This window comes from Lycium barbarum, chromosome 3 (assembly GCF_019175385.1).
Source record: "Lycium barbarum isolate Lr01 chromosome 3, ASM1917538v2, whole genome shotgun sequence".
In the NCBI taxonomy this organism is placed as follows: domain Eukaryota; kingdom Viridiplantae; phylum Streptophyta; class Magnoliopsida; order Solanales; family Solanaceae; genus Lycium; species Lycium barbarum.
Window position 1 is genome coordinate 1,782,401 of NC_083339.1, and position 25,829 is coordinate 1,808,229.

The following is a 25,829-nucleotide window of genomic DNA, read 5'->3' on the forward strand; positions in this document are numbered from 1 at the left end:
CAGTGTTATCCGTACCCAACTGCAGTGGTGTGCGCGCTACAAGTATCATACCCGGCCATATAAGCTCGGTGCTACATAATAGTCATACATACTTAGACACGTATACATGAGAGTCCATAGGTATCCTCAACATCATTACTATCATCGTTTTCGTTACATCTATTCTTGGAGGACCAACTATCATATTAGAGAGGCAATAGAATCGTGAAAGTATCGAGGATCATGAGCTTTAGTAACTTTAGAGATAGAGTTATTTGGAAGACATTATGGAACTCATGAAAGGGTATATAGCAAAGGAATCATGCCTTAATGAAAGAAGGGTTAGCCTTACATACCTCTTTGTCTTCTTAACTGCATAACGTTCACCGTCGAAGCTTGAACAATCTACATTTAGAAGGATTCATACCATAGTTAAGCCTTAATGATACTCTTAAATTCAAACTAGAATAGTTCATGATCTAATGAAAATTGGGCAGCATTTCCCCTATTTCGTCAACTCCCACCATATTACAAAACAACTCCCAACAACCACAATAACATCCATAATATCATAATCAAGTAATCACATTCCATTGAGTCTTCAAAATTCATCCTTATGTTCAACTTATACTAACAACTTCACACCCATTCTTAGCACATTTTCATACAATGCTTCCTCATCACTATTTCTACCTTCCATAACAAGATTATACCCATATCATACTAAGAATCATAACTCAAGTTAGCTTACTACTCAAAACATCCTAAAAGTTACATTTGGCCCTCATTTTCTACTTTCTTCTTCTACCCAAGTTGTTCAACAACCAAGCATCCATGATAACATGAAATACGCATGAAAACTAACCTTTTATCTCATAGGAATGAGCTTTGGAGCAGCTATCAACTTATGTGAAAACCCTAGCTTCAATACCCAAGAATCTCTTGTAGTCTACTAACCCTAGGAAGCCTTCTAACACATGAACACTTTGATTCTTGTCTCTTGATCTTTGTTTTCTCTTGGGATGGAGTGGAATAAGCTTGGAGAAGGGTTTGGAGCTCTCAAGACTTGTGGAAAATGAAAAATGAAATAAAAGAACAAGAGCCATCTATTTATAAAAAAATATAAAAATCAGCCCGATGGACTTATACGGACCACTTATACGGTCTGTATAAGTGGACCGTCTAACACCTCCAAGAAAAAGACCTTTTCTATAAAATTCAAGTTATACGGACCCCCTTATACGGACCGTATAAGTGGTCGTATAACTCCCAGTTTTGCGAAACTTTCTCTCGTTGATTCGTTTGACTTCCAATCCTCGTGGAACCTTCTTGGCACTTACATAATACTTCATTAACCATACAATAGGCCCTATAGTAGCCCCTCAAGACATTACCAAAATAATATTAGCTCAATTATAGCGAAAACCTTTCCGAACACGACTTATATTTCACTTCCTTCAACAAACTAAATTTCACATATTCATAAAACTTTGAAGTCTTATGGTGCGCACTTTAAGCTATCTAATACTTCCCTTAATCTCGCAAGGATTCCAAAATCACCTTGAGCTCACATTAGCCTATTCACTAGGCAACAAATCCGGAATTTCCGAGGTGTAACAGCCTTAAGGAAAAGTTCCGCCTTATCAGCATACTTTTAGTTATGCCTTAACTAAAAGTTTGCCCCATAAGACATATCTAAAAGTATGCCCCATAAAGCGGAACTTTTCCTTAAGGCATAACTAAAAGTTTGCCTTATAAGGCAAAGTCTATGCCTTAAGGAAAAGTTCTGCCCCATAAGGCAAACTTTTAGTTATGTCGGATCGGGCATAAGTTTAGTTTTTCCTTGAGGAGTGTATGCCGGATCCAACATACACGCCTCCCAGCCTTGACTTTCGAAATTATTTTTTTTATTTTATGCCTGAGTGGGGTTCGAACCGAGAACTTTAGGTATTCGCCCACCTTTTCAAGCGAAGGGCAAAACTTAAATACCACAAATATGAGGGGCAAAATTTAAGACCACAAATATGAGGTACAAAATTTAAAGACCACCCCAAAAGAAGGGCAATCTACGCAAAAAAAAATGTAAGAAAAGGGGAAAAGGACACATAGTGGCCTTTCGGCCCAAAGTAATGTCACGTTTGGACCTAATACCTCGAACTGGCCTTTCGGCCCAAAGTAATCCCACGCGCTAGCTAGCCCAGCAGCCCAAACACATTTAAAAAATAAAAAAATAAAAAAAATGACTTTTTGTGCCACAAAAGATAAAAAGAGTCGCCACTAAAGGCTTGGTACAGAAAAATCAGACTTTCTAGTGGCAAGCAAAGATCAAAAAGTCATCACTAAAGATCAAAATTCATATTAAGCCTTCAAAAAAAATTCAAAATATGTATAACATGTGTATACTTATACAGTGATTTAGCTTTCAAGAAATATCCCATAACATGTATAATATCTGTATATTTATATGTTGATTGAGCCTTCAAGAAATATCCCAAAACATATATAATATGTGTATAATTTGTAAGTATACATTGATTATACATTTATTATGCACATATTATACATGTTTTGGGATTAATCAATGTTGTATAGAATATGTATCACTACTGTATATGTATGATACATTTTTTTTATACATATAAACACTTTCTATACAAGAATGATACAGTTTATATACATATGCTGGAATTATATATACACTTTCTATACAAGAATGATACAGTTTATATACACTTTCTATACAAGAATGATACATTTTATATACTTATATGTATGATACATTGTCTAGACGTATGATACACTTTCTATACAAGAATGATACAGTTTATACATAAATTATACAACAACGATACATTTCTATACTTATGTATGGAATACGTATAATATGTGAATCATTAGTGTATAATCAATGTATAATGTACATAGTCATGTATAATATATGTATGATTAGTGAGTATAAGTTGATGATACATTTATTATACACAAATTACACAACAATGATACAAACCTATGATACATTTTCTACACATACATTGTAGGGATACATATTCTATACAACAATGATACATATTTTATATGCATGATACACTTTCGATACATTTTCTATACATATTTGATCTTTAGTGGCGACTAAAGTTGCCACAATAAGTCCTTTTTTTTGCAACTAACTTTTAGTGGCGACTTTAGGTCCCTTTTTTTTGTATTAAATGGGCTGGGGTGGCTACAAATTGGATTTGGGGAAACTTGGGCCGTCGGGGGGATTAGTTTTACCCGATTGGCCATTTCTGTCCTCTTCCCTAAGAAAAAGGCTCTTAGTACTCAAGTTACTTACCCGGCCCACCAAATAATAATAATAATAATAATAATACATAGTGTCACAAGCACATTCCCAAGTGATTTCCGCATACTATCTTTAATTTCTTTACGTTTATTTTAACGTTTTAAAATCATTTTAGGTGAAGATCAAGAATTTTATTTATAAGTTTGGTAGGTTAAAGGAAGATTAGATTTGCTAGTCGTTGCTCTCGCACGAAGCATGTCGCTGAAGTGTTATATTTTTTTATTTAGAAAAGGGATAAGGCATTATTATTCCCCTAACCTTTGATCGCAGTTGCTACTACACACTTTGCCTTTTGAGAGGTCCTATAACCCCCCTGAACTTTTTTAAAACGGAATAGTTACCACCTTGAATCTGGATATCTACTCTCTTATGGAAGAGTGACATACACTCTCCTTACCATATGTATATTTCTTTGTTTTATATTTTTTTAAATTCTTTTCACTCACGTGGCAATTTTTAAAAAAAAATTGAAAAACTAAATTTTCTTAAAAAAAAATGAAAAATGGATATTTAAAAAAAAAAAACTGAAAATTTGATTTTTTTTAAAACCCGTTTAAAAAAAAATCAAATCGGAAAAGTTGAATCTTTTTTTAATGAAAGAATCTTAAGAACCATAAGCTTTACCTAAAATTTATGAAATAAGCAAAAAAAAAAAAAAAAAAAAGATTTTTGTATTTGGTAGATCCATGTGCAAGTTCTGACGAAAAGGCTAGCTTATTTGTTCATGTAAGGATCTAGTAGTTCTCCCCTCCTCTCACACTTACACTCCTTAGGTCACATGAGACAAAGTTGTGCAGTGGCGAGTCCAAGCAAAGGATAACTTCCTTCATAAAATTATGAGTTCCATTATTATAACATTTGATATTGATGCCCCTAATTATGAGGACCAAAGCATTTGCAATATCTTGCGCTTTAACAATTTGTCCTGGCTGAATTCCTGCATTAGAGAAGTAGTCTTTCAGATTAGTCTTTCTGTTTGTTGCAATTTTGGTAGAATGTATCCTTGATGCTGCTTCAAAGTAGGTTTTAACATCGATCTGCGTCTTCATACCAAAACCATGTGCGTCCCACTCATATTTCCAAAAATCCTCATTTGAATTCAAGCGTACTACACTAGGCCAAACATGACGGAGATTGCTTACCAAATTTTGGTCCTGGATCACCCGAGACATCTGCAGAGAATAAAAATCACATTTTAGATGTCTAAACAAAAATATGAAAAATGCTTATTATAAAAAAATACTAAAATAAATAAAAATGGCTTTTCAAGCGCTTACATCCTTAATGACAATCTGCTGATCATTGCGATCTTGTGGTGTTAATAATGACAAACCATGTGCAGTTGCATTCGCCGGCCATAGGCCGTGGATTAAAAAAATTTGTTTAGTAGGATTTATGCATATATACGGTGTTGACTCACAAAAGGCGGGGTTCCACTGTAGGACATATTGCATTTTGGCATAATTTGCTTGGCTAAACATTGAAACACACTTCAACATGGTATTAGAGCAGGCCAAAAGTCTTGGGATCGAATCTTACCGCCACCCATTACACAAAGATCTTCCATGTGTTTGGTCCATTAAAAATAATCAGCCCCACACGTGAGAGAGCGTGTTGAGATTATAATTAAGTATTAAAAATGTGATCTCTCTAATAGCTTAAGCTTTTAGATGAGATGGTTACACGCTTCAATATGGTATCAGAGCATGCTAAAGGTCGAGGGATCGAATCTCACTGCCACCTAGTATCAAAAAGAATTTTCACATGCTTGATCCATGAAAAAAAATCAGGCCCGTCGTGAGGGGGCTTGTTGAGAATATAATTAAATATTAAAAGTGTGCTTTCTCTAATAGCTTAAGTTTTTAGATGAGATGATCACACACTTCAACGGTCAGACAACAGTCATCAACTCTTATAGCTAATTTTTCCATCTAACGGTCAGACATATTTATAACTAACAATCAATTTTTTGCAAGTAACAATTAAAATGCTGAACCAAAGCCCAGGGGATCAAATGCTCTTGCAAACTCATCGTTGTGGTATATCTATCTCAGGCTACAACATAGGTCACATAAACATCATTTTGGCAGTCGTTAATGTTTCAGGTAAGGATATAAACTTTAAATAAATGGAAAAAAAAAAGTTTCATAACATAGCACTGCATCAGAATAGGAAATGCATCCAACTATTAAGTTAATGCCTTTATTATCGGGTAAAAGGTCAAATATATCCCTCCACTTTGTTTTATTAGTTAACTTTATCCTCCATTACACATTGTGGCTGAATAATACCTCAGTCGTCTTCAAACTTAACACTTATACTCCTATATGGATGAAAACCCCCAATTTTTTGAAAACTAAGATGATATTTATGGGGACACTTTTGAAGAAAAGTTTCTGAAAAGTTGCCTTTGGTTAATTACTAACTTATTGGAGGCCTTTTTGCATAAAAACAAATTGAAAAAAAAAATCTTAACACCTATAACTATCCAAAAAAAAAAAATCCTACTATAACTATCCAAATAGAATTGGTAAAAACTTACGCGTACTAGTATTTATACCATATCAATAATGCATGACGTGTTTTCTTTCACTAAATGGTGGTTATTATAATGTATTTTTACCTTATTAAATCACCTAACCGTGATAAGTTAATATGATCCATTATAAACACTCAGTTCAAATAAGTTTTTACCAACATGATTTCTTTCTTTCAAAAACACTTTTCTGAATAAATTTCATCAAATGGTTTCAAATGTCAGGCAGACTTAGGCTACTATTTTGGCCCAAAGGGATGTTGGGCTAGACTTTACCCCGAGCTACTTTCCTTTAATAAATGGAACTCTTGCAAAACTATTGAGCAATTTGCATGGTCTTTAATTTTTGTCCTTCGCCTAAAAATCTATGGGTTCCGAGTTTGAACCCCGCTCAGTCAAATTTTTTTTAAAAAAATCGTAAGGCAGAATTTGCATGCAAAACTCTACCTTAAGGCATAGTTTGCTACCTTATAACACAAAGTTTGCCTTAAGGTAGCAAACTCTGGAGAGGTTGCACCTTATAAGGCAGAGTTCTCTACCTTAAGGTAGAGTTTGAATCCAAAACTCTTCCTTGCGAACTTTTTTTAAATTTTGACTGAGTGAGAGTTCGAACCCGGAACCCATGAATTTTTAGGCGAAGGGTAAAAATTATAGACCAACCATTTGAGGGTAAAAAATTAAAGATTAGTGCCTTTGAAGGACAATCCGCGCAAAAAAGATGAAACTAGTCCACACGTAACCAAATAGATAGCTTAACTAGAATTATAGATCAAACAACATAAGTTGCTGCTAATTAATAAAAGTTGTGGTGGAACGATAAGTATGGATTGAGCTCAGTATGTGGAATTGACTTTGCTAGGAAGCGATTTAATCCTAAAGTGAAACTTCTCGATAAAAATTCAGATTTAATCGAGTCTTAATACAAATATCGAGTACCAGGTAAGGAAAAAAAAATATGCATGTTATGCTGTCTGAATTTGGTATATGACCTCTAAATTCTAATAACCTGTGGGAGGCCTATTCTATCATTTTTACCATCGAACATGTACGAAGTACAATTGTCAATTCATTAAAGTAAACATAAAAATAAACTATCAAAGCACTTGAAATACAAAATGACAAAACAAGCATACACATTTGTGAAGAAAGTTTAACAGAGACATGAAGCTATTATTTGGTCAGATCTAAAGAATCGTCATCTAATTTTCATTAGTCCTGAAACATTTAACGTATTACTTATTTAAGATAAAAATAAGTGGAAGTAAATTCATTTGTCTAACACTTAAGCAATTTGCATGAAACTTCAAACTGCCACTAACTATACTAACATTCTTGCTCTGATTAAGCAAAGCTGCCACTATACTAGAAAGTTATTGTAAACAGATTATCATAAAAGCTAACAATATTATATTTAATCAAAGCATTTTCTTAAAATAAGTCCATTTTATGGAGTAATGTTACGTTTTCCATCCTATCAATCACACATATATAGTTCGATACAAAATAAAATGGTTTCATATAAAAAAAAAAAATCATTATTTTCTTGACTAAACTCGGGAAAAACGTCATTTTTCCTCATCATCTTATATTCTAGATTTCCTCTCCACTTTCGTAGTCTTTTCCCTTTCATTTTTCCAAGAAAGCATAAAACGTTATGAACTTAGGATTCAATGTAAAAGTTCCTTTTAATCCAATTTTCTCATAGGACAGATGCATTAAATAGTTCAGGACCACATGCAAAGACCTTTTAGAGCCTTCTAATTCCTCCTTTGAGATATTTTTCCTCATGATTTTTTTAAGTTTAATTTCCTGCTCGTGTCTGATATTTGCACAGAGATCTGATTAAATTCGAAATCGCACTGAAAAATTCGACATTGAGAGGTAAACGACTCAATACTCATGGCCCGAGACCTCTGATAAATTATATATCACTCCATCACAACTTTTGTAGTGCCTATGAAATTTACTTAGTACAAAAGAGCAGTAAACTCCTACAAGTACCAATGTACAAAACCAAAACTAAAATATTCACTGTTGAATTTTGCAGTATTGCAGGCTTCTATGCAACCCCCCCCCCCCCACCCCCACCCCACCCCAAACCAGCAAAGAAAAAAGAGCTTCAAGTGGCGAAACAACATCCTCAAAACAAATATGCAATGTGTAAGTAATATAGAGAACTGCGAAACAAAATAATGAGAAACCTATAAAAGTCCTGTTAAATTAAAAAAATTATAGCACTAATTTTATCTTTGTACCGCGTAAGACTTATTAAAGAAGAAAATGCTTCTTACTAGGAATTTTTTCATCCATAAAGTCTTGAACGAAAGCTTTTGGTTAGGTTTATCGGAATCTTATTCATCCCACCACACCTGTCAGTGGTGAACCCGCTCAAATTTGGGTGGGTCCTATTAACTTAGCGCATTTTGCCCCGCCTAATATAACTCATCTAAAAGCTGGTTGTTTAAGTAAATATGTTGGTCAAATTGACCCATGAGAAACTTTATCAACATATTTTTATTTGTTTGATATGTTATATATAGTTATAAGTTATAACGAAGAAAAAAGAGTTTTATTAAGTATAATTAAATAAATTATAAAAAAAGAAGTAAAAATTTGGAAAGAGTTGGGCGAGTTAGATTATGGCCCATATTGCCCCATTCCTATCCTACTTATCTCAGTTCAAGTAATTTCTGACACATCCATTTATTAACTTAAAGTATAGTATTAATCAGCTCAACTTCAGTTAAATATGTTCATTTGACACCCCTAATCGGTGAAAGTCGAGAATCCTACAAGCATTATTTGTGAATTTTGTATATCTTGAGAGGGGGACCAACAAATATATTGTGGTCACAACACAAACATGAACCCTCTCTTTCCCAAAGCTAAATTCTCACGAAAGTGATAGTTATACTACTTTTCGACAATTGATACATCAAGACCACAACTACCTTCTCTACTTTTTCTTCTAATATTCCCTTTCCTACCTTTTTCTTTAAACTTTTAAGAATTAAGCCAGGTCAACTGCTAATTTTCTCTAGGAAGAGAACTAGAAAGTTAGTACAAAAGGAAACAAAATATCCTCGTAAATATTAATTTATACTTAGAAATTATATATGAATAACATGATATTCGAATTGGTTTGAATTGGTCAGGAAGTGGAACATAATATTAAAAGTATAGTCAGGATTTTTTTTTAATTATAAAAAATGTTTCCAAGGATTTACATTAAAGGAAATCAAATAGTCATTAAATAAGCATCAGAAGCAAAATTAATGATTATAAATGTTCAACAATAATACCGCGTCAGTCCCAAAATATAATTTCTTCTATTACTGGCTTTGTATAGTCGTCTTAGATGTTCATCCACACTATAGACTTGTATAGAATGACTGATGTTTTGAAAGAGTTTGGTAAACTCTAAGAAGTGTCTTTAATCTAATTTAATTTTTGTCACTAATCAGTCTTTTGTTTAACTTATTTTATTAGTAATGCTCTTCCCAGTTCTCTAATGTAATATTTGCTAATATGTCCATTCCTTTTTGCCTCCCAAAAATTGTCAGATGCGGCACATTCTTATTCAATTTTTTTTTTGTTTCATATCTAATGTCCAATGCAAGTATTAGGGTCCAATTAATTTACATTCGTGATGAAAAATTCTACTTTGAGAATAAGATGTTCCCTATCAGTGGATTTCACTTTCAAAGCTAGAACTGAAACTTCCGATTAAAAATGAATGAGCACTTACCATTAATCCGTCAACCTTCTATCAACCCTATTCAATTCTACAAAAATAAAAACCCATTCCACGGTAACATAAGAAGTGAAACCAAGGGGTTATTTTGACTCTCTTCTACTCTCTATATTTTGTATTTTAGTTGATATAGTGGGGCAAAGTTAGATGGATCTGTCACTTCGTTTGGCATGTATATATCTTTTTTATATTTGCCAAAAAACAAAAAGTACGTTCTAACTGGTCACAATCATTTGTTGCTATGCTTTGCAATGTCGTCGTTCTTTCACAACCCTCTTTTGGGTCATGTCAAAATAATATCATCTTGTCAAAGATAGACCTTTTTTAACCCTTTCTACTTTTAAATGTTATAATATAATATTGGGGAGGAGACTAAAAAAGATAACAGAATACTTTATGAAACTTGAACCGTCTAGCTACCTGCATGGTGGAAACTGAAGATTGTACTCATCAGGTAAGCTGGTTCTAACACTGAATAAAATAAAATATTCTTCATATTAATAACTTTTATTCGCTTGACACTTGACAGTTTATATCTCAGTAATGTTACACACAAAACGCAAAACGAATAAAATGGGAAAAGTTGAAAATCTTCACTTTAGCTTGAATTCCTTTGTCTAAATCTTCCCCTAGAAAATAAAGGAAAAAGAGAACACTCAATGACACAAAAGGGCAACTAAGGATAGGAGAAGGAGAAAGAACACAGTACAAAGTTTCTATAAATAATTAAACCTTACATTTCAAGAATAAAAGTTTAAGATTTCTATTAGTAAATTTCCACTCGATTTCGTTGTTAAATAGTAAGCATTTTAGTATTTTTCTTATATTTTACGTCTCCACTATTATAAGAAGCAAAAACTAATTAATTTCGAATCGAGAAGTCTCTCAATCCCTCAATTATTGAACATGGTACCTTGATATAAAGGGCCACATACCTCTTCATTCTTAAGAAAGCCACCAACTATGACTACTTTTAAGTTCTAACTTATCTATATTTAATTGATGACCATGTAGGCAACATGCTCACCATTTCCTTCGTCATAGGGCTACATGAGACATGAATCTTTTTTTCTTTCTTCATTAAAAGGAATTGAAAAAGGAAAAGAATGTACAAGTAGAATATGTCCTTTTAGACATCCGGTATATCAAACTCACTAGAGTCATTCAAATTCGCGTCGGATAAGCTTATCAAGGGAGTAAAACACTCTCTATCAAGAGGTTATTGCATTTTCAAGGCTCGAATACGATATCTCTAATTAAAAGCCAATAAATTTTACCCATTTCACGGTACCCTTGGTGATCTTGGCATACTATTACTGATTTTTTTTCCCAGCTTAATGCACTTAATTTGAATCGATCATTCGATATCGTTTTCTTTCGTCTATATCTTCGACTTGAATAGCAAAGCTTGTGCTACTAAGTTGAACAGGAAAGTCAAGCATTTACAAATTTACCCTATCGTTGGGGCATAGTTAAATTTCTCTCTCGAGGGGAGTTATCTTGTTCAGTTTCATTCAAGTTCAGTTTTGTTTGAATTTTCGTGGAAGAAGATGTGGGGGGAAAAAAGCGGTTCACTAATCACTATATCTTTAGATTTCACCAAATCACTAAACCTGATGCATGGCTTCCCCTTTATTATGAATTAGCAATAAAATACAACTAGGAGCCTGTTTGGATGAGCTTATGCCTATAAGCTGTTGGCAGCTTATAAGCTAAAAAAATAAGTTAGGGTAGTCTAACTTATTTTTTTGGCTTAAGCTAAGTCAAATGGGCCCAATTATTTTTTTGAACTTATTTTAAGCACAAAATGACTTTAAGCTGGTCAGTCAAACACTCAAAAAAACTGAAAACAGCTTATAAGCAACTTATAAGCCAATCCAAACGGGCTCTAGATCTATTGGGTAATTGGGCAATGTGTATGATGATTAATTCATCCATACCCTCAATCCACATTCAAAATTCTTGTATACACGAAAAGACAACTTTAATTCCTTGAGTTCCCACTAATATCATGGACTTTTTCATTTTTCAGCATGGGCAATTTTATATTTGCTTTTTCTTTTTTGTAATTCTTTGATGATTGCTGGATGTTGTTGATCATATTAGCCATTTGGTAGGCTCCCCTCCATGGACACATGTTCCACAATGTAAAGAAGATACAATGTATTTTTTCTACTATAAATTAATGTTCTAGCAGCACAGGTTGCTTTTGTTGAACCTCTTTTTATGATTTGCATATATTTTCTTTTCGTCAAGAACTCTTAGAGTGGTCCTAAAATGATTTGAAAAACAATAGCACCAAAATCCTTTTTTTTTTTTATAAAAAAAAAATTGGAGCAATTTAGTCACTAAATCAAAGGAACATCTTTTATCTTAGTTTTTGTGTGTGTGTGTGTTTGAATTCAGCTAAATCAACCTTTGACGTTAAAAGCTCCATTTTTATGAATGAAAGTTCACTTTTCACCTAATCATAAAGAGAACATTAGATGGTATTTGTTCTAGCTTTTATAAAAATAACTATCGCAAATTTAGGTTTTAAATTTTTGCAACAGAATAATTGTTCAAGAAGTTTTTACTGTACATTTTTTCATAGTTCCTATTAAATTTAACAATCAAGGTTGACTTACAGGATTAAAATTGTTTAGAAATATATTTAAAGCACCACTTTAACCTTACACCAAGCATAAATATTTTACGGATGCTAAAAGTGTCCGCCTTTACCAGCTTAAAGGAATGAAGCTGCTCAAAAATATATTTAAAAGGTACCGCTTTCCACTTATCCTAAACATAAGGATTAATTAGTTTTGTCATTTTACTCTTCAAACCTTTAAAAACTACGTAGTTTCTATAAGTTTATTGTTAATATACGAAAACATCAAATGAATTGAGATGAAAGAAGCAATACTATGTTTGAAACCTCACGAGTCAGTCTTATTTGGTTTTAAGCCTTTTGGGATACACACCAAAAGGTGACTCTCTCCTAGGGTAAACATCTCAAAAGATCATTGAACTTTGAGAAATTAAGTAGTAATGTTATTAAATTTTGGTATAATCAATAAAATCACTCAATTTTGACTTATTATCTCATAAAATCACTCAACTACATATGTCATCAAAAAAATCTGACATGAAAATATTAATTAATTATTTTATGTCATGTAGACGTGGGCCCCATAATAAAATAAAATAAATTCATATCTTTAAACCCACATCCACTCACCCAACCCACAAGGGTTTCATCTAAAAACCCTTTCCCTTGTTCTCTCTCCACTTTTCTTCTCTTTGTTTCTTGAATCCCCAAATGTTCTCATTAGGGGTGTCAAATGGGCGGGTTGGCTAAAATTGACCCAATTAAAATGAGCTGAGATAATAAATGGGTTGGGCTAACATTGACCCAAAAGTTACTTGGGCTGAAATGGGTTGCGCTGAAATGGGCTAAAAATGGGTTGGGTCATGACCCGCCCAACTTGACCTAGTTTTTTTGAATGGTCTATTTTCTAGAAAAACATTTTTCGCGAAAAATATTTTCGCGGATTTTTTGTGAAAAATATTTTTGAGGAAAACATTTTCCGTGGTAAATATTTTCAAGAAAAACACATTTTTCGTGAAAAATATTTCCCTTCATATTAAACATACCACAAACTTATAAGATACATGATACAAGAAAAGTGTATACATAAAAAAAAAAAAAAAAAAAAAAAAAAGTAAATCTCAAGCAATAAATCCAAATTTAAGTAAATCTTAAAAATGGGCTAAAATTGGGCTAAGTTGGAGATCACTTTAAAATAGGTTATGTTGGGTTGGGCTAAAATCAGCCCAGTATGAAATTATCTTGAGCCCAACCCATAAAATTTTGGGCGGGTTGGGCGGGCCATCACCTTTTGGGTCAAATTTGACACCCCTAGTTCTCATAAAAAAAGGAGTTAAAAATTTAAAAAGTGAGAAAGAGATTGAATACGCGCGATTGAATCCTTTTGTTTTGTAAGAATTGTACAAGTATTTGAGAACTGAGATGATTATAATTTCCTTAATCAGTATTATTAGAAAAATGTTATTAAGTATCAAATTTCCTTAATCTGTATTATTAGAAAAATGCTATTAAGTTTGATACTTTAACATTGGAACATTTATTTTCTCTTTCTGGAGTTGAAAACTTTTTAACTTCTTTAATTGTACAACTAGTGAACATTTAAGTAATTATTTTGATCCAACCTACTTTTAAGGAAACAGTTAGAAGAAGGTATAGATAAGGGAAAAATGAGTTTTGGATGAAGGGTTGGTGATTGGGTGTGGATATAAAGATATTAATTTATTTTATTTTATTATGGGGCCCACGTCTATATGGCATAAAATAATTAATTAATATTGTCATGTCAAATATTTTTGATGACATATGTAGTTGAGTGATTTGATGAGATAATAGGCCAAAGTTAAGTGATTTTATTGATATATAGCAAAGTTTAATAATTTTACTACATAATTTCTCCAAATTCAATGAGCTTTTGAGATATTTACCCCTCTCTCTCTCTCGTGTAAAAGCCTAAAATAGGCAGAACCAGCCAAAAATAAATAAATTGTACTGATGTTGATAGACACCTCATCCCCTCAACTGCTACTTCTGACATTGTTTCCTCCCTTTTTTGAAAAAAAATAAAAATATCACCAATTATATATCCGGTATTCATTTTGAAACCTGATTAATTTAAATTCACACTAAATTGACCATTAAAGGAGAAAGCGTTCAATCACTAATGATCCAAGTTTTGGCTGAAATGATCATATGTATGTATGCTTCAACATGATAATAGAGCATATAACCGTCTCGAGTTCGAATCTTAACGTCACTCATTATCAATTTTCTTTTTATATGTTTGATTAACCTATGAAAAAGAACAAGGTTCTTGTGTGAAGGAACGTGTTAAAGACATAGTATATAAAGTAAATTAATATAAGCAATCTCTCTTTAATTACTGGAACTTTTAAATGAGATGTTAAATTGGAAGAGTATAAGGAAAAGGGTCATTTTATTTTATAAATGCGAATTTCTATAGGTGGATAGTTGAAGAAAACTAATTAAAGAAAGCTACATGTTTCTAATAGATCTAACTAAAAAAAGACTCATAAAGGTATTCTGTACACTTCAAAAAAAGTAGAGAAATAATTGTACAACATGGTTTGTCTTATGAAGCATAATTAATGTTTATTTCAGATCCAACGTCGACAGTTTTTTCATGTATACAAAAAGGAAAAATACTAATTTCAATTGTAGTAACAAATTTGCCGAATTTATAAATGATATTATGACTGGCAAATCAAAGAGCTGACTTTGGTTGGTGGGGTAAGTAATTTTACTACTTCTGTCTTCTCAACTTATGCAGTGATATTTGATTAGAAACGAAATTTAAGAAAAAAATATAAGTACTTTTAAAATTTATAATTTAAAATAAATCATAAATATTTGTGTGATTTTATTTCAAGACTCTAATTTGAGTCATGAAATAAAAAGAATTTGTAGAGAGCGTTTCTCCCTCACTACAAGAAAAAATGGAATTAACTACAAACTTCGTCGCAAATTTTCTCTTAGCTAACAGAATTGTGATAATCCGTCACTAAAATTATATTAGCGACAAATTTTGTTGTTTCGCTACAGAATTTATCCGTCGCCACTTTCAATTTTATTAGTAGTGCCTTAATGCGTCTTGTGCGATGCAAATTCCGATTAATCGGTCCCCCAAGGACTGACACCAAACACCAAGTAAAAAACCACATAACAATAACTATGTCTTATCAAGCAAATTGAGATCGACTATATTAAATTTTCCTTCTCCATTTAAGCTCAACTCATGTTTGAACACTAAGTGAAAAATCAACAAAAATAATTCTTGGATTGTAAAATGCAGATATTTATAATATAAAGACTAGTAAGCCGTGAATTGAAATATCGAGATTAGCAATGTAGAAATTATAATGCAATAATTATATCTATAACACATGTATTGGGATAGTAATAGTACTTAAAAAATTTATCGCGACAAAGTAAAATATTGGTCGTGCCTTATTTCGTCTATGCCTAGAAATATGCTGGAATGGACAAATTTCTCAGTTCTTGATCACAGTTTTTGGGTTCTGGCCTTGAAAAATGAGAAATTTCTAGCAGAGAGTACTTCTTGGTCAAGTAGGCACTAACTCCTAAACATAGCAAAACTAAATTAGTGGAGTAATTGAATTTGGATACCAAATAGTTAAAAAAAACAAAAAGATTAACAAATTATTATAAACAAAGAAACAAGGCAATATATGTTTAAGAGATCGCAAATAGATCTTATATACTTTTTAAGTTTTGGTTTGAAAAATCCTAGTGGCAAGTAAAATGAGTAATTTTAAGAATATATTATCAAATACTCTAAAATTCAAAATAAATAATAGAGCAGCATTAAATCAACACATTTCAGAATCATAAACTCTTTGAATAATTATTGTAGAAAATATTAGTGTCTAGAATATGAAGTACAATGAGTAGGTTGTGCTTGTTGTGATATGATACGCTAAGTTTAAGGGGAGAGAAAAGTGTAGAAGAAAAGAGAGGAGATATAATTGCTCTAAGCACCAACTTTGGAGGAGCTAAATATTTTTTAAGAAATCAAATCATATAGTATAATGTCATTCATCAAAAGCCTCCACAATCATGCAGCTTCTTGGTGCATGGAGTAATTGATAATTGATTAACACGCTCTTCTTTCGTTCAATAAGTACAAACACTTACTTTTTCTTCTTTCTAGGTGAGTACTAATTAGTAAGTATATTGGTTTAACCATTTGGTGTCGGAAACCGTGTCAAATAGAGTTCATTTAAGAGGGAAAGCGCTCCCAATTAGAAATTTCTTTATCCCTTTGCGATAGTACTAATTAGTTTTTTTTAGCTTTTCATTTGGTGGTCAATATCTACATTCGGGTCTCGATCAATCTGGATTCGCATTGCATAAAACTCATTAACAGGGAAAATGTTCTTTATTAATTCTTTTTTTTTTTTTTTTAGTTTTTCGTTTGATGCCAGGTAGCCACATCGGAGTTTGATTAATCTGAATTCACGCAGTGTACGATCCATCAAAGGGGAACACCCTCTTAATTAATAATTAGTTCATCTTTTTTTAGCTTTTCACTCGGTGTGCGATACATGCATAAGAGCCCCTATTAATTCATACTTATGTCACGTAAGATCCATTAAAAGGAGAAACGCTCTTTACCAGAATTTCTTCCATCCCAAAGCTGGAACCTAAGAACACTTTTGAAAAAGAATGTTCCTAGCTCCCACCATATCTCATACGTCTAGTTATTTTGTCAAATAAGCTTTGTACCCATAATAATACTCTATATCCATCCCCTCCCCCACAAATATAGATTGTGTTAACTTTGACTCAAATTTTGTATGTGTTAAGAAATCTACTCTATATATATATATATATATATAAGTTGCGAATGCAATAACATAAGTGAATTAAGAGGTTAATGGAAAATAAGGGGTTGACAAAATCCATAAATTTTAGCTACTGATCCGCCGCTATTTAGTTTCAAAAGATTGAAATTACAGTAGCATCAATAAATATTCAGTTTGAACCAGAAGAAGTTAAATGCTAAAATTAAGATCTCATAAATGTTTCATAATTGAGCTTGTTAATAGCTATGAGCTGTTTTTTCTTTCTCTCTTTTTTTTCTTAAAAATATATTTTGGCAATTTTTCTCCAATCTATAGTGTTTGAAGAGACCAACATTTGCCTGCTGTTCTTAAACCTCTTGAGTAAAGTACTAAGTTATTGACAATTATACATTTATTTGCAATTACTTAAGGAAGTATCCAATTTCCCATCAAAAGGTGAATGAATTTTTTGAACAAAAGAGTAAATAATTGTAACTTGTGAAAGAAGAATATTGCTAAAGTAGTGTGACTAACAATCAAAGTTAATATTATGGCAAGTAAATATTTTTCTAAATACTAAATATATTAGATATAAATATAAATATCAGCACTATAAAATTATTTGAAAACATTTATGAATCACAGAATATAATTTAAAACTTTCATAAGAATATTATTAACTAGTATGAAATTTAGAATAAGAAATTGATTGAGAAAATCCTTTTTAAAGAAAGAGAAATTAATTGGACATGAAAATTATAGTCATTTCGATACAAAAAAGAATGAGTGCGTTCAGAATATGAGAGTCAATCTTTTTATTATTCAATTTAAATTTTAACTTAAACATATAAAATTTAAATAATTGAAAATTGCTTAATAAGTACTATACACTCCTCCTCCCTCTCCCCCCCCCCCCCCCCCCCCCCCCCAAAAAAAAAAGAAAAAGAAAAAGAAAATAAGTTGTATTGACATAATTATCTGACTTTTTGATTAGTAATAATAAAGTCAATATAATTTAGTAAATACAAAGAGTATTTGGCAGTAAAACAATTTTACAGAATATGCCTAAGATGAGAAATTAGTACTCTCTTCACTTCAATTTATGTGGCGATATTTGACTGAATCCGTATTTAAAAAAAATAATAGACTACTGAAATTAGTGTTCTAAAAGAAATTACAAATAGTTGTATCATTATAATATCTTATTAAGGGAAAATAAAAATAAAAAATTATATTATTTTTAAATAAGAAATATGATTTTCTTCACAATTTTTTAAAAAGAGTATGCTACATAAATTGAGACGGAAAATATCATATTATTAAAACACGGGATCTCTAATAATAACAAACTTGGAGCACAGAGATTTAAAAATGAAATTCAAGTATTAAATAATTGAAGGACTAGAGCATCCTAAGAAAGTAAGATTTATTTATTATTTTCAAAGCAAAATGTTAGAGATGAAGCACGTTGTGACTACGTGCTTTATCCCTTAGTGGCCTACCAAATAAGATTGCTAACAACATTTTAATTTTACTTTAATCAAATAACTTATTATACACTGATCCTCTAGGTAAACAAAAGTTATTAAATTAATCATCTAATTGCAATATTTAATGAACGACTAATGGCATCTTGATCCCTCAATTACTGGTAAATGTAATTTTGATCCTTATGATATTTAATTAAGTACATTTTGCACTTAATTAGCTGAAATGCGTACTTTTGATCCATTTGCTTGTAAATATTCACAAATTTATCATAATTATCAACCACTCCACTACTTAATTATCCATTGTTACGTTGAATTTGTACTAGTAGTCAAGTGCTTTACACAACGTATCACTGGAGTATTGTTAAAATAACATCCTCATTAAATTCTTGGTAGGAAGCGCTTTCTCCCAAATGAGACCAAATTCTTGGTAGGAAGCGCTTTCTCCCAAATGGGACCCTACTCGGCGCGAATCGGGATATAGTCTGACTCCGATGAGGGCACCAAATACTTATGAGAAACCAAAAAAATAACATCCTCAGTTCAAATATCACGAATTGTATCTATAAAATCCAAATAACTTTAACTCGTCAATCTTCGAGCCTCATAGAAATCAATGATCCGATTCTGAGGCTCTGTTGTCATACCATTCCACTTTAGATTCGACTCCCTTAATAAGTCAACTCTTATTGTTTTGGCGTAGCAGTTAAGTGTAGCAAGACACAAAGCCGACCAGTAAAATGAGTTCCAAAAATAATCCGTATATAATATATAAAATATTTAAATTTTAACTAATTGAAGATTAAATTTTATTCATCAGATATCAAGAAGATCAAAATTAAAATTGTACAATAACCTTGGAACCAAAGTGCTATTACCCCTTTACTAAAAATATGGGCAAAGTTTGTATTTAACCAAAAAAAATATAAAAAAAAATATATAAAAAAAAGAATCCTAAGATATACGTGGGACCCACTTTCTACCTCCCCAGGTAGTGGACCCCATGTTCTGAAGAAGGACCACATAATGTTAGGAAAAAATAAACACAGAAAGAAAGAAAAAAATTTCAGTGTATGAAAATGAAATTAGAATTTTGTTTTATAAAAAATAAAGAATAATGTGTCCCTTTCTTTGTCCACCGAAATAGCATAAACATACAATACCCTTTCTACTTCTCCTTTCACTCTTTGAGAATCTAAAACCATTTTTTTTTTTTGTAATTTATTGAAGTTTTGAGCTTTAGATCTTTCATTGAATCATACTTTGTGCAGGTAATGTCTTATTTACATTTCACATGTTCTTGATTTGCTAGTTTTGTTGAGCTTTTAAGTTTTTGTTAGTAGTTTTGGACACCCTTTTGCTTAATGTTAGTTGATTTATAAGCTACATATTTTCTTGATTTGGTAGTTTTGCTGAGCTTTGAACTTTTTGTTAGCAGTTTTGGACACCCTTTTGCTTAATGTTAGTGGGTATTTTGTGTTATAAATTTCCTGGCATTGATTTCTAAATTACATATTTTCTTGATTTGGTAGTTTTGCTGAGCTTTGAACTTTTTGTTAGCAGTTTTGGACACCCTTTTGCTTAATGTTAGTGGATATTTTGTGTTATAAATTTCCTGGCATTGATTTCTAAATTACATATTTTCTTGATTTGGTAGTTTTGCTGAGCTTTGAACTTTTTGTTAGCAGTTTTGGACACCCTTTTGCTTAATGTTAGTGGGTATTTTGTGTTATAAATTTCCTGGCATTGATTTCTAAATTACATATTTTCTTGATTTGGTAGTTTTGCTGAGCTTTGAACTTTTTGTTAGCAGTTTTGGACACCCTTTTGCTTAATGTTAGTGGATATTTTGTGTTATAAATTTCCTGGCATTGATTTCTAAATTACATATTTTCTTGATTTGGTAGTTTTGCTGAGCTTTGAACTTTTTGTTAGCAGTTTTGGACACCCTTTTGCTTAATGTTAGTGGGTATTTTGTGTTATAAATTTCCTGGCATTGATTTCTAAATTACATATTTTTTTGATTTGCTAGTTTTGTGCGGGTTTGAGCTTTTTGTTAGTAGTTTTGAACACCCTTTTGCTTAGTCTTCTGAGTTATCCTTCTAATTTGCATTGTTAAAAGCTAAATATTTCTTAATTTGCTAGTTTTTGTAAAGCTTTGAACTTTTTATTCATAGTTTTGGATACCCTTTTGCTTAATCTTAGTAGGTCTTTTGAGCTGACCTTCAAATTTGCATTGATTTCTTAGCTACATATTTATTGATTTCTAAGCTACATATTTTATTGATTTGCTAGTTTTGTTGAGGTTTCAACTTTTTGTTCATAGTTTTGCACACCATTTTGCTTAATTCAGTGGGTCTTTTGAGTTAAAACCTTCTTTTGCATTGATTTCTAAGCTACATTTTTTCTTGATTTGCTAGTTTTGTCGAGCTTTGAACTTTTTATTCATAGTTTTGGATACCCTTTTGTTTAATTGTAGCGGGTCTTTTGAGTTGAACCTCTTTGCATTGATTTCTAAGATACTACCTTTATTTTCTTGCATTATTTTGTACTGAAACTTGCAAGTTTTTTCCCTTTTTGTGTCCTTATGGGCAAGTAATCTGTACTTACAAAAGTTTTTGCATTTAGTTCTTTTGGACTTTCATTGGCTTTCTTGTTGTTATTCTTCATTTTTCTAGTATTTTCCTTATTTTTATTTTCAAGGATGGGTGGTTAGCTAAGGTGGGTGGTTTGGATTTGTGGGTTTGAAAGTTTTTTTTGTTTCAATTCTCTTGCAGAAATGGTGGAAGTTGAATAGTACATCCCGTATTGAACCTATTTTTTCTTGAAAGTTGAAATCTTTATCTTATTCTGAACTTTTTTGGTGTACTTCAATTGAAATGGATCTATGCTATCGAGTATTGATGTATTTTCATAGCTAAGTTAGGCTTCTACGGACACTTTGGATCTTGATCAAAAGCTAGTTTATTCACACTGCCTAAGAGTTCTTTGAGAAATCTAAATCATTTGAAGTTTACTATGGGTCTATGTGGAATCTTGGCCTCAGATTTTGGCCAATGGTTATTGAGATCTTAGCAATTGGGGTTCTTTACAGTTATTCCCGAGAAGTTATATCCAAGCTCTTCAACAAGCGTCTTTTCTGTTAAATGAAATGCTTGATAGTCATCCATCTTCTTATCGGCATGTTTTATATTACCTCTTTTGCGCATTTATTCTAAGCATTTTATATGGCGATGATTCTGATTTGTAAGGAATATACTAGCTGGTACTTAACTTACTTCATAATAGAATTCAATTATCATAACAGGTTAAATGGTAGATAGCAGCATGATTGAGTTGAGCACATGGAGGGATTGAAAATTTGGATTACATGTGACATCATATAAATTTGGATGCTTTTGTTTGGACTTCCAAAATTAATCCTTTTACCTTCTGGTTGCTGAGAGCGCTGTGATTTGTCTGACCAGTTCTAAGTGATGGGTTCATATTCGGGTAGCTGTGAAATTATAGAGGCGAAAGATGAGCTGGATTTGTTTCAACGTTCTGAAAGGTCTCCTCAAGTACGAGAACGAGGCAGAAAACAGAAGCCTCCTTTGGTTAGAAAAGGACCTAATAAGTTTTTAGAGGATGATATCAATCATCTTTTTGAATCCATCAATCTAAGATCGTCAAAGAGTCTTGATTTGTCGGATCACGTGAGAAGAGATGCCTCGAAAAGGCCAATGAGGGGCGGTGGATCTCATTCTCCAGGAATTGGGTTTTCCGAGCCAGTTTCTCTAAAGCAGGCCTTACGGGGTTTATGCATTTCGCAGGCGGCAGAAATGGCTACAATGAAGCGGTTATCCAAGCCACCGGGTTCTCCTAGCGTTTTAGACCCTGGAAGGATTACAAGCTCTTACCGGTTTGCAGATACAAGTGAAAGACTAGTACAAGATGAAAGCACTTCAGGAATATTCAACAAAGTGCCGCATTACCACCAAGAACTGTATGTTAAATCAGCAAACCATAGTCCCCATTCTTCTCCACGACTTGTTGTTAAGCCATCCATCTCAATGCGCCAAAATAACAGAATAGTGCCAGCAGAAAGCTCGTCTAACTCTCTTCAGTCACCAGGTCAAAGTACCCTTTGTTCTCCTAAATATGTTAATAAACAGACTATTAAGAGTACAGAGTCCATTGCCAAGCAAAACGAGAGAATTTTTCCCGAAGAAAATGTCCCAAACTCCGGTAAAAAAGTTTCTCAACAGCTTACACAAGCCAAGGTGAGGTTACCAAACCAAAACACTTTATCTTCACCTAGACTTGTTGATAAACTAGTTATTATGTCTGCTGAGTCAACTGTGCGGCGAAAAGAGAGGGTGGTGCCAGCAGAAAGCACGTCAAGCACTTCACAGAAGATGTCTCGATTACCAGACCAAAGTTTACTGTCTTCTCCTAGATTGGTTGAAGCACCGATTATTCTGAGTTCTAACTCCCCTCGCCAGAAAAAGGAGAATTCGTCTTTGTCGAAGCATCATGAGATTACATCACCACGAACTGTGTCAAATAAGGAAGAAGTCCCAACTTCAGCTGCATCCTCATCTTCATTTACCTCTGGTAATGATAAGCATAATCCCGGTAGAAGTGTGGATACATCATTTAGAATAGCGAACAAAAAAGCTCCTAAGCTGAGAAGAAAAGCCGTGTTGCAAAATGTCTCTTCATCCAGTGCCACGAGAAACAACAAGGAGAGCAAATCAAAGCCAGCAGTCAAGAACAAGACCCTTGTCAAGAAGAAAGCAAAACCGGAAGCAACAGTAACATCCGGCACTTTAAATCTCACCTATGAAGCAAATGGTCCAATGGAATCACCTAACCAACTTGTCTGTCAAAAATGTCAATGTGCTCTCAAGAATGTGGGAAACGAGTCTGGTAAGGAACCTGCAATTCAAGGTTCTGGATGTACAGCCACCGGAGCAAGTGAAAATAGCAATAAATATCATGCTACTAAACCAGGCTTCGGCAATAATGGCCCAGTCTTGAAAGTCAACAAGGCATCAAAATCTAGAGAGCAAGGGGACTTTTCTCAGAGCTCAAAGAGTAGTATTGGTGATTACAGTTGTAGCACGACTATCAGTGACGAGAGCAATTTAAGTGGGTCCAGTACCGGCAATAGGCCCCACATGTCCAAAGATGGAAGGTGGGAGGCTATCAATCAGGTGAGGAAACGTCACGGATTCTTAGGGTTAAGTCATTTCAATTTATTGAAGAAGCTCGGTTGCGGAGACATTGGCAGAGTGTATCTCGCTGAGCTGCTGGAAACTAACTGCTTATTTGCAATAAAAGTTATGGATAACGAATTTTTGGCGAGAAGGAAGAAGCTTCCGAGGGCACAAACGGAAAGGGAGATTTTGAGACTGCTAGATCACCCTTTTCTACCGACCCTCTATGCGCAGTTTACATCAGATAATTTATCATGCTTAGTTATGGAGTTTTGTCCAGGTGGTGATTTGCATGTACTCAGGCAGAAGCAACCGGGCAGAAATTTTCCTGAAGCAGCAGCACGGTATGATATGCTCCATTTAAAAGTTAAAACTACTACAATGAAGCTTTGGTAGGAAAAAGGTTTACTTCACCATAAACATAGCATGTGTCTTTGCTCTCTTTTGATTTGTACTCGGGGTGGTAATATGTATACTCTTCTTCGTCCCAATTTATATGAAGGTGTTTGACTAGTCTAAGAATGAAAAGAAAACTATGTGGTCTATTTCAAACAATATGATATTAGTTATGCTAGTTTTAGTACATGATAATTCACTTCCTAACCAGCATCCAAACACCCCTTAGTGATCAGTAGTGAGTACCTTCTAACTCATGGTAATTGCAGGTTTTATGTTGCTGAAGTCCTCCTTGCTCTGGAGTATCTACATATGCTTGGAGTCGTATACCGGGATTTGAAACCAGAAAACCTACTAGTCCGGGAAGATGGTCACATCATGCTTACTGATTTTGACCTTTCACTCAGATGTTCAGTTAACGCCACTCTTCTAAAATCATCTTCACTGGGAGTAGAAGCCCCACGGATCTCTGGTCCATGCGCAGGATCCAACTGCATTGATCCTTTTTGTGCGGGACCCTCATGTCAAGTTTCTTGCTTTAGCCCTCGAATTTTACCTGCCAATGCACGAGCAAGAAGGGTAAAAGCGGAAGCTGCATCTTTTAAAAGATCATTGCCTCAGCTTGTTGTAGAGCCAACAGAAGCGCGGTCCAATTCGTTTGTTGGTACACATGAATATTTGGCTCCTGAGATCATTAAAGGTGAGGGCCACGGGAGTGCTGTTGATTGGTGGACCTTAGGTGTTTTTCTTTACGAGCTTTTATATGGGAAGACACCGTTTAAAGGTGCCGGAAATGAAGAAACTTTAGCTAATGTGGTCATGCAGAACCTTAGATTTCCCGATAGCCCGCTTGTTAGTTTTCAGGCGAGGGATCTAATAAGAGGGCTTCTCATGAAGGAGCCTGAGAGTCGATTGGGAACGGAAACCGGAGCTGCTGAGATTAAACGACATCCCTTCTTCGACGGCCTGAACTGGGCATTGATACGTTGTGCCATTCCACCAGAAGTACCTGAACTTTGTGACATTGGATTTCCAGAAGTAGCTTATCAGGAGAAGAGCAAAATGTTTTTAGAGTATAGTTCCAAAGGGCATTTAGAATTTGAGCTGTTCTAGACTTCTAGTAAAGCTCTCTGTATCACTATATGGTTAGGATGTATCCTCGGCATCCACCCCTTGTAATTATACGCATGTCATATAAAATGCTGAGAATATGGGAATTTTCTTCCACATCACAAGAATGAAAGTTACATAGCATGCCCGACTACTGCAGTTACTACTTGATTTTCCCGTGACACATTGATTTATTTAGCTGATACATTTTGGAGGACATATCGTTTATCCGTGAGGTTTTAAGTTTAAATTTTAGCTGAGGCGAAAATATTAGGTGACTTTTTCCCATATGTCCTAGCTTGGTGAACAGATTTACTAAGTATCTGTACTGGTGGGAGGCAGTAGGTACTCGTGGAATTAGGCAAGGTGTGCACAAACTGGTCCGATTATCATAGTTATGAAAAAAATTATTATGGCGAGGGTCGAAAAAGATCTATGCTTCTTGTTTTACTTTAATTTTTCCTCCTTTTTACTGCTTTTGCTTATTCTTTTTTTGCAACTTAATTTTATGCTTTGTTAATTTTGTCAAATTGAATAAGGATTGCGACCAAGGCAAGAATGTCAGAATGACGTTTAGCAACTTGAAGCAAATGTTTTGTTATGATGTAGG

General features: G+C 33.3%; 2 protein-coding genes across 3 annotated transcripts; one reads left to right on the top strand and one right to left on the bottom strand.

Moving 5' to 3' along the window:
- Positions 1 to 4,053: 4,053 nt before the first annotated feature.
- Positions 4,054 to 10,552, bottom strand: LOC132634041 (ribonuclease 3-like). Its single transcript, XM_060350358.1, has 4 exons — positions 10,545 to 10,552; positions 10,030 to 10,080; positions 7,136 to 7,217; positions 4,054 to 4,491 (listed from the first exon to the last, which is right to left on the bottom strand). Exons 1-4 carry the CDS (start codon positions 10,550 to 10,552, stop codon positions 4,054 to 4,056), a joined length of 579 nt encoding a protein of 192 aa, XP_060206341.1.
- Positions 10,553 to 19,636: 9,084 nt separating this feature from the next.
- On the top strand, positions 19,637 to 25,370 carry LOC132629880 (protein kinase G11A-like). 2 transcript variants are annotated; one of them, XM_060345284.1, is made up of 3 exons: positions 19,637 to 19,783; positions 21,820 to 24,057; positions 24,379 to 25,370. In XM_060345284.1, exons 2-3 carry the CDS (start codon positions 21,989 to 21,991, stop codon positions 25,220 to 25,222), a joined length of 2,913 nt encoding a protein of 970 aa, XP_060201267.1. In that variant the 5' UTR covers positions 19,637 to 19,783; positions 21,820 to 21,988; the 3' UTR covers positions 25,223 to 25,370. The 2 variants fall into 2 exon arrangements, with proteins under 2 accessions (XP_060201267.1, XP_060201266.1); XM_060345283.1 differs by lacking the exon at positions 19,637 to 19,783 and having other exon boundaries at positions 20,585 to 24,057.
- The last annotated feature ends 459 nt before the right edge of the window (positions 25,371 to 25,829 follow it).

What these genes read in the sequence shown, in the direction of transcription:
- LOC132634041 (XM_060350358.1), bottom strand. An exon ending in CTTCAGTTTCCACCATGCAG is followed by an intron (nt 7,218 to 10,029) that starts GTAGCTAGACGG and finishes ATAACTTTCTAG; the next exon opens with TATAGTGGCAGCTTTGCTTA. An exon ending in TTCATGCAAATTGCTTAAGT is followed by an intron (nt 4,492 to 7,135) that starts GTTAGACAAATG and finishes TATTCTCTGCAG; the next exon opens with ATGTCTCGGGTGATCCAGGA.
- LOC132629880 (XM_060345284.1), top strand. Translation starts at nt 21,989, where the DNA reads ATGGGTTCATATTCGGGTAGCTGTGAAATTATAGAGGCGAAAGATGAG. An exon ending in TTTCCTGAAGCAGCAGCACG is followed by an intron (nt 24,058 to 24,378) that starts GTATGATATGCT and finishes TGGTAATTGCAG; the next exon opens with GTTTTATGTTGCTGAAGTCC.